The 13360-nt window shown below is 37.3% G+C and overlaps 1 protein-coding gene across 1 annotated transcript in view; it reads left to right on the top strand.

Annotated features, from left to right (window-relative positions):
• The window catches only part of ablim1b (actin binding LIM protein 1b), a 252406-nt gene that overhangs the window by 205410 nt on the left and 33636 nt on the right, over nt 1–13360 (top strand). Inside the window, exons 12-14 of the mRNA XM_060841799.1 lie at nt 2794–2923; nt 9395–9499; nt 13231–13278. Of these exons, the coding sequence (XP_060697782.1) occupies nt 2794–2923; nt 9395–9499; nt 13231–13278 (283 nt within the window). The remainder of the gene's footprint in view (nt 1–2793; nt 2924–9394; nt 9500–13230; nt 13279–13360) is intronic.

The raw sequence follows: 13360 nt of genomic DNA, 5'->3' as shown, positions 1-13360 counted from the left end.
CTGTAATGTTGACCAAAAAGACAGCTCATAAAGAAGTTGAGGGAGTATTGAGGGGCCACTGCTTTTCTGAACCTATCTGAGCCAATGTTAGTGGAGCATTATTGACTTGGAAATGAAAAGACTCTACAGGGGCGAAAGTACAAACTGTTTCTCATAAGCTTTAAAGTAATTAAAAACAGTTTTTTTAATGAAAATGGTGGTTGATGTGAATATCAGACTGTTTAAAAGCTCAAAATAAACCAATTGTAGATTTTAACCAAAATAATAGCAGAAATGCATCTGAAGACACATTAGTTTGTTTCACTTGCTGTTTGTTCTCGTGTGGTTTCTCTCCAACTGGGACAGCTGCAAGGACTAAAGAAGTAATATTGGCGAAGTGCATCACAGCTGGTAACAAGACTAGTGACTTGTGATAAAATAAATTGCATGATTCCCTAAAACAATGTGTATGTTTGGAACACCCAAACATCTGGGACTTGTTGCACATTTCAAATCAAGATTAATGTTTCCAGATGACTTGTATCGAGATTGGAAAGAAAAAATGAATAGGACAGTTTGACAAAAACAGTGATGAAAGACACATTGAAATTAGCCCCTATAATTAATTTTACTGAACTGTTGACTGTTTTCTTTATCATTGAAACCCATCTAAAGCATGTAGTTTAAAAAAAATAGACTTTTCATATTAATGGGTGTGCCAGCCTAGGAAGATTAGTGAACACAAAAGTTTCAAAAGAGTTAACAACTCATATACAGACTTATACAGAACATTTATGACGTGGCCTTTTAAAGAAGTAATTAGACTAATGTACTAATGGATTGTAGAGATTCCGATTATTTTTTTCCTACTGGTATTGGAGAAAACAAGGCATAAATACATGAAAACCTCATAGGAAAACTTAGTTTTGAAGACATGAGCAGTCCCCCAGAAAATGTTGCATTTTGATAAGACATACTTGTTAGTGTTTTGAAGTCTATAATGAACATTTTCTTCATATTTTACCTAACAAAGAGAGAAATGTTATTTAATTTTTTTGAAAAACATGACCTATTTGTCATTTGAGAATTAATTATTTGCTTCATATTTGAAGTCCTTTTTCTCTCAGGAGCGCAATACATATTTATAACTGAGAGGAATGGTTTCACATTTCTCTTTTCCAAAACAAAATGTCAAATATCAAACAGAGAATTTAAGTCTAGTCTTTGTGATTGTGGGGTCTTTCCAGTTTGAGCTATGAACAATAAATTTATAATTGTACCAGTCTTTCATAATTCCAATCCTCCATCTACTCATAGTCTGGTTAATTTAAATGCCCCTTATACTCGGGAATTTCTATTCAAAAGAAATATAAATGGCATTTGTTTTCCATATGCCATCACTTCCGCCAGAAACTATCCTTCATCGTGGCATGTTCCCATTTCAGTTTCAATTCTCTCCCAATGCTCAGAAAAGCAACCCTTCTTCCCATCGATGTTATGCCTTCCCAACTTGATGAAGTAGAGGTAATGGGCTCAAGCCTTTGCTTTCAATGAAACAGGTGGCAAAATGAGCTATTTCGAGAACTGTTTTGCTTTACCCCAAGATTACACTCAAACTTACTTGCATTTCGCAATGATAAAAAATTTGATTTGTCAGTAAAATTCTGTTTTGTAACTTGGTAAATTGTAGAATGATAATTTGGTAAGATATATTAAAACTGCTCAGAATGTTTGTTTTTACAAACAAAAATATTTTAAATTTCAGAGCCAATTCAACAGTTATGGGAACCTCTTTTGCTTCAGCTAGCTCAGTTGGCTGACTGGCTGCTTTTCAATGCAGAGTGATACCAACATTGCAGGTTCAGTTCCTATGCTGCTGAGGTCACTATGAAAGCCTTGCTGTGTGAACTTCAACTGAGGTGGGGCCACCCTCAGGTTAATCTTATCACTAGTCATCTCTGTCTAACATAGTGCAGACTATGGAGACTCCCTTCTGAGAAATTTAATTTTAAAATACTGAAAGCGACATTTGAAAATATCCAGAACTGTTTTCTACTTATATTGGTGTTAAAAATCAATTTCTTAGTAATAAAAAAACACTCAAAACATTTAAAATGTACCTGATAGTGTTTGAGCACCCAAAGCATCTAGCTTAATTTTTGCAGTATCCGCAAAGTCCAGTGAACAATTGTAGACTGTGGGAACACCCAATGGTGATGAATTCATCCTGGCTTGTAGCCAATTTTGTGGGAGGTTCTTCATTCCAACCTAATGTTTTTCGACTTAGCGCAAAAAATCTCATAAACTCTAGTTTCCTACTCAAGTCACAGGTTGTCCTGAATGCTCCTGGTTCTTTCTCCATCAAAGCCTTTACTTGGATTGTATCCAAAGCTAATCAAAGTTTAGACAATGTAAGACAGCAACTTAGGGACAAATCTCCTTGCTTCTGTATTCCCTTCAGCATTGGGGTGGCTGGTTTGCCTGAACACTTCTCCTTGGAAATGCTGCATGATATTGAGAGCAAAATGATGTTGTGAATTGAATCTTCAGTGTCCCAGTGGTACCCATCCAATGTGCAACCCAGTTGTTCGAGACTATTACAGTCTTGGAAAATATAATATTAATAGTTAATTAACTGCAAACTATGCCACATCTAACTTTCATTATTAATACTCACATAATTCTGTTTCTATTGTCTACTAAATTCACCCCTGAATTCATTGTAAACGTGCCACTTGCTTCGTTAAAAAAAGTATTTGATATAGCTCTCTGGCTTGTCTGACCTGAGTGTTACACATATGTAATGTGTTTTAGGGATACCATGATGTGCGTGATCGAATGGTGCATAGATCCTCCAGCCAAAGCTCCATCAGTTCTCCCAGTTACACTCGTCACTGCTATACTCCCACTGTGGCTCGTTCTCCACAGCATTTTCACAGACCTGGTAAGTGAAACAACCCAATTACAGAACTTTAAAAGCACAAGAAAATGGGGCATTTTTATAAAGAGAATATTATAAAAATAGTTCTTATTTGAAGTGGTGAATTACTGAGCTTTCTTGCAGGTTTGAAAAATTCATTTGTTTTTGCTGTTGTACTGTATCACATTTGAGAGATAAGGTAACTTACTATCTTAAATGATGATGTTAGTTCTCAAATACAGCAAATTACTTTTTAAGATGTTACTTTTATTTTATTTAGTGCTAATGGGGTGGCACGGTGGCTCAATGGTTAGCACTGCTGCCTCACAGCACCAGGGTCCCAGGATCGATTCCAGCCTCGGGTGACTGTCTGTGTGGAGTTTGCACGTTCCCTCTGTGTCTGTGCGGGTTTGCTCTGGTTTCCTCCCACAGTCCACAGATGTGCAGGTTAGGTGGATTGGCCATGCTACATTGCTCATAATGTTAGGTGCATTAGTCAGAGGGGAATGGTTCTGGGTGGTTACTCTTTGGAGGATTGGTGTGGACTTGTTGGGCCGAAGGGCCAGTTTCCACACTGTAGGGAGTGTAATCTAAAGTACTTTGTGGAATATTCTTGGCTGATAGAAATAATTGCAATTCTATTAAACTATATAGAACATAATAACATTACAGTTGCATGGTGTTTAACTTTCTGAAGTGCTCACTCAGCCTATGGACAGGTGTAGCATTGGTTACTATCAGTAGCAGTTCTGCCACACAATTTTTGGTGATGGATGTTGATGTCCCCCTCCCAGAGTATATTCTGACCCCTTGTTTCCTCCTAATAGTGTTCAACATGAAGAACTGCTGATTCATGCTTTTGCTATTTCCAAAACTCTGTGATGTTATGTGTACTGTATTGAATGTCCAGGGCTCCTATGGTCCCTGAGTTTGTATGGATTTCATAGAGACAGGCTCCATAGGGAGCTTTCTCCTTTAGTGGCTGTGCTGTTGCAGGACGGAGAGAAGGATATAATTTACTTCCCCTTCTGAGTCTGGGGTGGAGAATGTGTCCTGGGACCCTTACTATCTCCCTCCTCCTGTTGAGTGTATCGGGCTGCTTCATCCTCTAAATATCCCCAATCCACCTCACCCCTTTCTTCCACATTGCCTTGCACTTGTACCAGACGGTGGGCGCACATAAAACCTCATTGGCCAGATAACTGGGACTTCAATAACTGGTAACTGAGCTATCTGCCACTTGCACCGAGCATGCTGTACCTTCCTGTCCCAGTTTTCAGTTTGAGCTTGGTGAAGGACCTTAATGGCTGACTGTAAATTCTTACAGTTAAGAGTATGGTGCTGGAAAAGTACAGCAGGTCAAGCAGCATCCAAGGAGCAGGAAGACTGATGTTTCAGGCAAAAGCCCTTCATCAGGAACCATTCCTGATGAAGGGCTTTTGCCCAAAACATCGATTTTCCTGTCCCTCGGATGCTGCCTCGCCTGCTGTGCTTTTCCAGCACCACACTCTTGACTATAATCTTCAGCATTTGCAGTACTCACTTTCACCTGTAAAGTCTTATACTTTGTCTCTATCTCTTGGGACTTTTCCCTATTAGCCCTTTCCTTTTCAATGTGCGCATTTTAAAACTGCATCAAATAAGCCATTTGGACCTGGATTTGTGCCTCCAGTCTCTTTAAATTCTGAATTCTGTTGTCTTGCTGCAACCCTTATGTTTTTAAATCAGTACTCTCCTTACCTAAGGACAGATAAAAACCAGATCATTAAACTTTTAATTCTAAATTGTTATTGGATTTAGTAGGTGGTTGGATTTCAATTTTTTTTAAAAATGACTTTCACTTCAGTATATTTTAAGGCATTGCACTGTGTTGTAGTGTGTTGCTTCTGCTGATGCCACCCACCAGGCATGTGAATATTTAACAAACACAATGAGGTCTGAAAAGGAGGCAGGGTTGTCTGGTTGGGATGGTGTCAGCCTCCACGTCACATAAGCGTCTCCATTGACTCAGTACACGTGGGCCACCTCACATACCACCTGCTGGGGATAAATATGTAGTCGGGGTGGAGTGGGGCAGAACAGTAAATGCCATTTTATTATTAACTTTGCCTGTCAACTCTCTGTCAATCAAGCAATGTTTCCCTTGGAGTATTGCTGTTTCAACCTTCTAATACATGTCTGGACTGTCAGTGAGGATTGTCTAGTGAGGCTTGTCTGAGAACTCAGTTATTTATCAGAATATCAGGCACCAGGGAAAACAATGCTTGACCTACAGCTCTGGCTCTCTAACCTGTTCTGTCAATTGCACAATGTTTAAGGATCTGGAGGATTGACACATTTATTGGGCAAGTAATTTTATAAATGAATAACTATTGTTTCAAAAGCATTTTTAACACATTTAATTGTCATTTACAATCCCAGTAACATATTGAGATATCAGGAACACATGATAACACCATTGGACTAAATTATAGGGTGGGATATTCCCTTTACTGTAAGTGATAGGACAAATATGAGCAGGGATGGCACTGAACAGATACCTGCCCCCTTACTGCCACCTCAGCAATCACCTTGTGGTGGGAACATCCATGGGTGACCATCGATTAATGGCCTTCAATTGTAAACTTAAGGCCTCAACCTACCACTGACCCAATTATCTTCCTTTTTGGGGATGAGGGTAGGGGAGGTGACTGCTGAAAGCCTCTGGGCAGCAGCTTCAGGCAGCATGAGACTTCGCTGACATGGCGCCAGAGAGGATGAAAAACCCACTGGGCAGCCGGCATGTGTTTGAAGCAGTGAGCTTTCTCATTGGTGTGGGCGGGGAATTAGTTATCATTACAGATGCCTGGTCCAATCACGTGCGAACAGTATTAAAATCTGCCTACATGTTCAAAATGATTTTTTGAACACAATGTATGGAATTTAAACACTAAGGCAGATCTTTTTGGTACTCCCAAAACAGCAGGTGGCTTTTTGAAAAATGGCAGATGTTTAATGAGACAATGCGCCTGTGATTTTCCGGTGAACCCACCATTGCGTTAAGTCTCATGGTGTGGGCCCACAGAATATCGGACCTTTATTTCAGTTTGTTCTATCCTTCTTTTCCTCAGTCTTTTTGCTTTTTACTTTTTTAATTTTTTTTCAACTATTTTATTAAATTTCTATCCAATATAACATAAACTTGCTTTTCTTGCAGATTTTTAATTTTATGAAGTATTTTATTAGTTTTCTCCTTCTGACACTGTTTTTGGGAGTGGAAGAAACATTGTTGAAACCTTTAGTTCTTTAACTGGGTGTAGTTTTGTATTCTGACGTTTGATCTTGTCATAATGCAAACACAATTTTCTTATATCTTCAATGCATTTTCTTGTTGATAGCAGCAGAAATGTGATAAATAATTTCATTGAATGTATTCTGTTCTTGTACATGAATGTTAGATCATTATGGCCTACAGCATAGACAGCATAACCTCTTTAGTCTGGAATGTTTGGGACCAAGTCATTTCTCGGTTATAGATCCAGATTAACATCATGGAATAACATTAGGATGTTTAACCACAAGAGTGTGAACCTGAAAACACCAGAGATATAATTATTTAGTTGAAGCATAAAATAGTGATAAAACATTGTAAATCAGTGATAAAAATTGTTTTATTTATTCACATACTGCATTTCCCAGGGTTCCACTCCCACAGTATTGCATTAAAATAATGTCATGAGTTGCTTGGTTCTGTGCAAAATGTTCTCAGGCACTGGTGTTTCTGAACAATGGATTTCTGGACTGGAAAGCTTACACTGTGATATTTAACAAATTACCTATTCTAATATATTTAATGATTTGAACATAAAGTCCCAGTAAAAGTATCTTTGATTGGTTTGATTATGTAGTAAACAATAAGACTCTCTGATAAGATGAGTAGACAAACTAGCTGTAGTCATCTGAGAGGAAGGAATGATAAGGATGCCAGACAATTGACTCATGATGACAATTATATTGAATTAATTTTAAGCTCCTTAACAATTTTATAATTTACTATTGTGTAATTGTGCAATATTAGTGCATTATGCAGTCCAAAAAGTGATGTTATTGCCAATTATGCATTCTACAGGACAGACTAGTTTTTTTTCAGTGGAATAGATTGGAAAAACTTTGCTGGAGGAAATAAATCACTCAATGCATGCAGTGAGCCCTCATTCTCTATGTCATTTAACAGAATATATTTAAGAAGCAGAAAATGTTATCTTCACTACCTATATACGGCATACTTTCAATGTTCTTACTTTTCAATCCTGTTTCTCTGTCTGTTCAACATTGTTGCAGCTCCTTCATTTTACATAGGTATGTCATTGCCCATGGTTATATTTTCAAACACTTGTAGGCAAAAAAGGTAACATTTGCTAGTGTCATGGTTTGAAAGGTTTTATTTCAATCCTTAGAGATTCCTTTAAGTCAAGCATGCTGACTAAGCATTTCTATTGAAATGGTTTTGCCACAATTGCATAACATCTTTAACATGGAGTGTCATCACATTCTGTTTTGATCACATAAGCCATGTAATTTTATTCTTTGCCCCAGATTGTGAAAATAGTGAATGTTTTTATATTCTACTCACCTGCACATTTAATTCATTTGCTGTTGAAGCACTCATCCTCATTAATACCCTGGTCCAGAAATGCTCATACTATAAAATTCTCATCTTTGCATTTAAATCCCTCTATGGTTATATGCCTCCCGAGCTAAGTAACATTCTCCAGCCCAGAATAGGGTGGCACAGTGGTTCAGTGGTTAGCACTGCTGCCTCATAGTGATAGGATCCTGGGTTCAGTTCCAGCCTCGGGTGACTGTCTATGTGGAGTTTGTACATTCCCCACAGGTCTGCACGGGTTTTCTCCGGGTGCTCCCGTTTCCTCCAACTGTCCAGAAAATGTGCAGGCTAGGTGGATTAGCCATGCTAAATTGACCATAATGTGCAGGCTAGGTGGATTAGCCATGGGAAATTCTGGGTTGCAAAGAAAGGTTAGAGGGGTGAGTCTAAGTGCCTTTCAAAGGGTTGGTGTGGACTCATTGGGCTGAATGGCCTGTTTCCACACTGTTGTGATTCTATTTCTTAAAAAAAAACCCTCTGCAATATCAATGCTGCTCCAGTTCTGGTCACATTCCTGGGTTATTTCAACATTCGTAAGTATGCTTTCAGCTGCCTAGACTCCAACCTCTGGAATTTCCTCCCTTGAGTTCTTTGTGTCTCCACTTCTCCGTTTCTGAGGCTCTTTCAAGCTCACTTCTTTGCCCAAGCTTTTGGTCATCTGCCCTTGTACCACTTCAGGTGGCTTGGTGTCAGACTTTCTTTGGTAACACTTCTGTGAAGCAGCATGTTGGAATGTTTTAAAAACACAAAATTAATGCAAGTATTTGTTAGCAATCTCACATTTTGGCATCACAGTCTCTAAAATAGCAGTGAATAGAGCCATCATACCATGCTATGCTGATAGCATTCCCAGATAATTGCTGGGTGTCAGTAGTAAACAGAAATATAGCAATCTAATTCCAGGAAGGCATTGCCAATGCATCTACTAATATGTTTAGAGTTGCATCTACTGTTTGGCTTGGGTTTGTGCAATATTTGTTTTGTGATGAAACCTTTAATGGTAAATAATGTACATCTTTGGTAATTGTTTGGTTCAGAATTGTCTTTAATTTAGATATTTGAAATGACATTTCAGGATAATTATATATTGAATAAGATGGATTTATTAAGGTACAAACTATTGAAAATTCAATCATTCAATTTGCTTGGAATAAAGGTGATAAGTTGTTTATAATCAACCTGTTTTACTTGTTAGTTTACAATAAAATTCAAATACAGATTTTCATATTGGACTTTGCAATATTTCATGTATAGTGACTAATGGCTTCCAGGTTTACTCAGTTTTATACAGATCAATTGAGAATCGTCATGAAGAAATTTCCTTTCAAAATTGTTGCATATATAAGGATGAATTAATAAAAGAATAACATTCTACACAGATACACCAGTTATAAATTATTACCCCGGCTTAGTCAAGTGATGGAAACTTTCCAATTATTGCACATAAAATGTAGTTTATTTAACCTGCTAGCATGATAATACATTTTGTCCTTGATATTTCATATTTAAATAGTCAGATTGGACATTAAAGTCTTATAGAATTACATAAAATGGTCCAGGATTCAACTATTTCTGCTCATTGTTGTACAAGTAGAATGATTTTAATGTATTTTATTAGAAATGAAACCTTGCAGTTTCGGTATAAGTTATTTTTTGAAATGGACATCTGATGAGTATGTCTGAAACTTGGTCCATAAACTATCACACCATTACAATGTAATTTGCACCACCTATCTGTAAGGTTTTGGATTAATTTTAGTTCGTCTAATAATGCAAACATCCGTTTTTGTTGTATAAAATGACAAAAGAATTCTGTCCCATTCTCATTTTCTTTACTTTTCTTATTGGAGGCACTGAGCCATCCAGTGGTCGGAACTCCCCTCTCCCTAGTCGGTCAGAGAGCAGGCCTCTAACACCATCTTATGTTCAGGCCCCCAAACATTTCCATCTTCCAGGTAGGAGTTAAACCACGTCAGTTTCAATGTTGCAGTGTAGGCCTTGGCTGTGTCTCTATGTCCTGTTTCCATTTCTCCTCTCAGATTCTTTGGATGTACATTTTAATCTGTGCTCTTATGTACACAGCAAATCTGTTTAGGCACTCACTAACACTCTTTTGAACATGTGGATCATACTGTCACCTGATGCTTTCACAGTGTGGGCATATGTAAAAAGCATGTCGATGTCTGTTGGCATTTGTGCTCAAATGATTTGGTCTGAAGATTTCTAAAATGGAATTGAAAGATTGTATTTTTTTGAACAGAGATCCAGTTCTTTGCTTTGTATTGTACACCTATCAATTTGATAAGATTTTGATGGTTTTCAATGAATGTTCAGTAGCAAACATTCGTATATGAACCATAATCCGTCGGCTATCACTGCCCATTTGTGAACATAACAGAAAGCAGCAACCTAATCTCTGTATTGCATCCACTTTTATTTCACCTGACAGTATGCTACTGAACCTGTTTGGCATGGAGCAAATGAAAAGCAGCAATGTCTGTGAGACAATTAAGGGACTACGCAGGCAGAAGCTTTTCAATGCTTATACTTCAATCACTCTGTAATCCTGGAGCTGTCAACTCAGTTTACACTATTAAAATAGGCATTTGAAAGCAATTTGTATCTGCAGTGACAGTGCATTAGGTTTATAGGAAAAGCAAAAAATACCAAACAATTACATGGGTCTTCATTCTAAGTCACATGTTGGCCGCATTTAAATATAGTCTGACTGTCATACATATGTGCTGATCTCTTTTGGGTCTGTCCCTTAAGTGTACATGGAAAATATGGCATCAAAAGACTATTATTTATAATCAATGGTTAATTACATAGACCGCAAGGCATGCATAGAAACAATCACTTTTGGGACAAATATAAAAACCTGGAGATCTTAAACAAACAAAAACAGAAATTACTGAAGAAACTCAGCAGGTCTTGGCAGAGCTGTGAAGTGAAAACAGGGTTAACATTTCAAGTCCTGTGGAGGGGAAACTGATGAAAGCTATATGATGATTAATAGGAAGGCTAATTAAAAACTGTTTTACAAACCAAGTACTAGAAATGCAAGGGAAGTTACAATGGTGCATCAAAATATAATTGATCTGAAGAGTTAAACTGAAAATATGAACAAAGTTAGTCTTTTGGTGTAATCCCACACTTTTTACTCTGATTATATGTCACGAACATTGTCATGACCACCTGTCAAATAAGACTCAACTGATAATCTACATCATACTGAAAGAAAATCACAACATTAACAACAAACTATTCATACTAATTATTTTCATATTACTCAGATTATTATTTGCTGAAACAAATTGTGTCTTAGATACATCTTGCTTTCAGTTCTTCTAGTTTTCCAATTATCACATGATAGCTCTCACCAATGATTATTGCTGGAGCTTGGTCATGAGGCATCACAGACAAATAAAATCCCACACATTCACGTCACACTGGGAATCTTTGTTCCAATGGAAAACATGGGCAGCATTCAGGAAAGCAAAACTTACTTGAATTGCCACTTCCCTAATTTAGGTTGCCTCCTGAACACAGGCTAGGCTCCCACTGTCTACATGTCAATACAATCAGCTACCTAAGCACAAATTGGGAGTTGTGTTTGGGTCTTTAAAGGTTCCACGTTTATTAGCCAAATCAGATTTCGTCATTCTAAAGAAAGTTACTCTTTTGTAAGAACATTGAGAACTTACTAAGCTGAAGAAAGGAACTGTGAGCTCAAACAAAGACTAAAGCCAGAAAAGTGAAAGACTTCAGGAGTAGAGTCACTGTGACATTGAGTCTGGATAATTTGTTGGTATTTTAGTATTGAATTTCCATCTCTCAGAAACTGCTGTAGTGAAGTCCACAAGGACCTGGTCTGGTGACCATCTCAGGAAATTTATGTATTATCCTGCTATCTTCTGGTGGAATATAACAATATGATAACAAAACATTTTTCACCTGCAGACAGCTGAGGTAGTATTTGAATTAAAATAATTAAATGATGGTACAGACGTAGATACAGGCTGTTTGACCTGGTAATATTGAAATAAAATATCCATAAATGGAAGTCTTTGGATTTTCTTCCCTATCCCAACACATCCTTATTTCCCCAACAAAAGATAAAACTTACAAATTGCGAATCAACTTCAAATCTCTTGAAAGATTCTTGCACTGAGTTGACAAACCAGAAGGATTAGCCATGTGAAAGAATCTTGTGTTGGTCTTTTAGATCTTACACAGCACTTGGTGTTATTTGTGTGTTTTATGTTTACAAGTCATATCCACAACAATAAGGCTTTAATGTTCTGTAATTCAGTGTTCTGCTTCAAACAGTTTATTATTGAAGTACATTCCTCATGATTAATTTTGAGAGACAGTTCTTAATAAATGTAGCGTAGACTGACAATCCCAAACCATCTGACTTGTTGATCTCAGTTCCTCCCTGTTAAAACTTTAAAAGTGAGATTTGTGACATTTGATTTTAAGTTTGTTGACTGTGATCTGCTCAAGCTTCTAAAACTCCTAAGCAATATCAGTTGTACATTTATTCATAATGAAGATGTTGATTAATGTAATAGTGTTAAAATTAAACCTCATCAAAACTAACTTTGCAGTTCACTCCACCAGAGACACAATAGCTGCTGATAACACATTCGCCTCTCCCCAGTGACATGCTGAATCTGCCTGGTAATGCATTGACCTGGTAATATCACTCCAATTATACAATTTGTTATGTTGTACTGGACTGTCCAGTGGTGTAGAAAACCTCCTCTGTGCTGTACTGACAGTTCCCAGTTACATACTGAGCCTCCACTTTACAAAACTGTTGCTGCCTAGAGTTGCACCAGCCCTGACCAGCCTGATGATGGGCTTTTACACAAAACGTCGATTCTCCTGCTGCTTGGATGCTGCCTGACTTGCTGTTCTTTTCCAGCACCACAGACTCAACTCTAATTTCAGCATCTGCGGTCCTCACTTTCACCCAGCTTTTTAATGACCCTGCCTGATGCTGTGCAGAGGCTACCGTGAGTGCCTTGTAGTGCACAATGACAATTTGAGTCTGCCAATCACTGTATTAACCATATCTAATGCTATAATGAACCTGTCTTGGTAATTGACCAAGCTTACTATCCTGTTTTCAATGTTGATATTCTTCATAATTTAACATTTGTTGATAATCCTAAAGATAAAGAAATTCATATAAATCTCTGGCATGAAATTGTAGCGCAGTGCATAGTTTATCATTCTTTATTAAACTGTTCTGGCCTCTACCAGGGAAATGGCAGTGCTCAATAAATGGTATTTAAGTTATGAAGTGAGTTGAGTAATGTACTTAAATGAAAAACTTTAGAAGCAGAAACTCTTTGTACCATACAAAGTTTGATGTAAACTGTGAAAATCTCAATCATAAATTGTTGCCATTGTTTTGATTATTCATATATCAAAGCATTTGTAGTTTGCAGTGTTGATGCCTACACAAGTTCTGTCCTGCTGTGTGATTGCTGAAGTAGATAGCTGGCATTCCTATTCTGCACTCTAACATTTCACATTGACATTTGCAATCATTTGTATTGAAACCTGTATTAGATCATTGTACCTATTAGCTTTGCTTGGTATTACCAGAAATGATTAATTTTTCAATGGTATCGCATCCTAATTAATAAACTGTGTAACTTTCTTTCCACAGACCAAGGGATTAATATCTATAGAAAGCCTCCGATCTACAAGCAATATGGTACTTTTTCTACCTTTTTTATGATTGTTGCAAGCTAAAATATCTAATTGGATGTATTTTTGATGAGATATTAGCTTAGTGA

This window comes from Hemiscyllium ocellatum, chromosome 22, assembly GCF_020745735.1.
Source record: "Hemiscyllium ocellatum isolate sHemOce1 chromosome 22, sHemOce1.pat.X.cur, whole genome shotgun sequence".
NCBI lineage: Eukaryota > Metazoa > Chordata > Chondrichthyes > Orectolobiformes > Hemiscylliidae > Hemiscyllium > Hemiscyllium ocellatum.
Note: the sequence above shows the minus strand (reverse complement) of the source record. Positions and strands in the feature narration are given on the sequence as shown.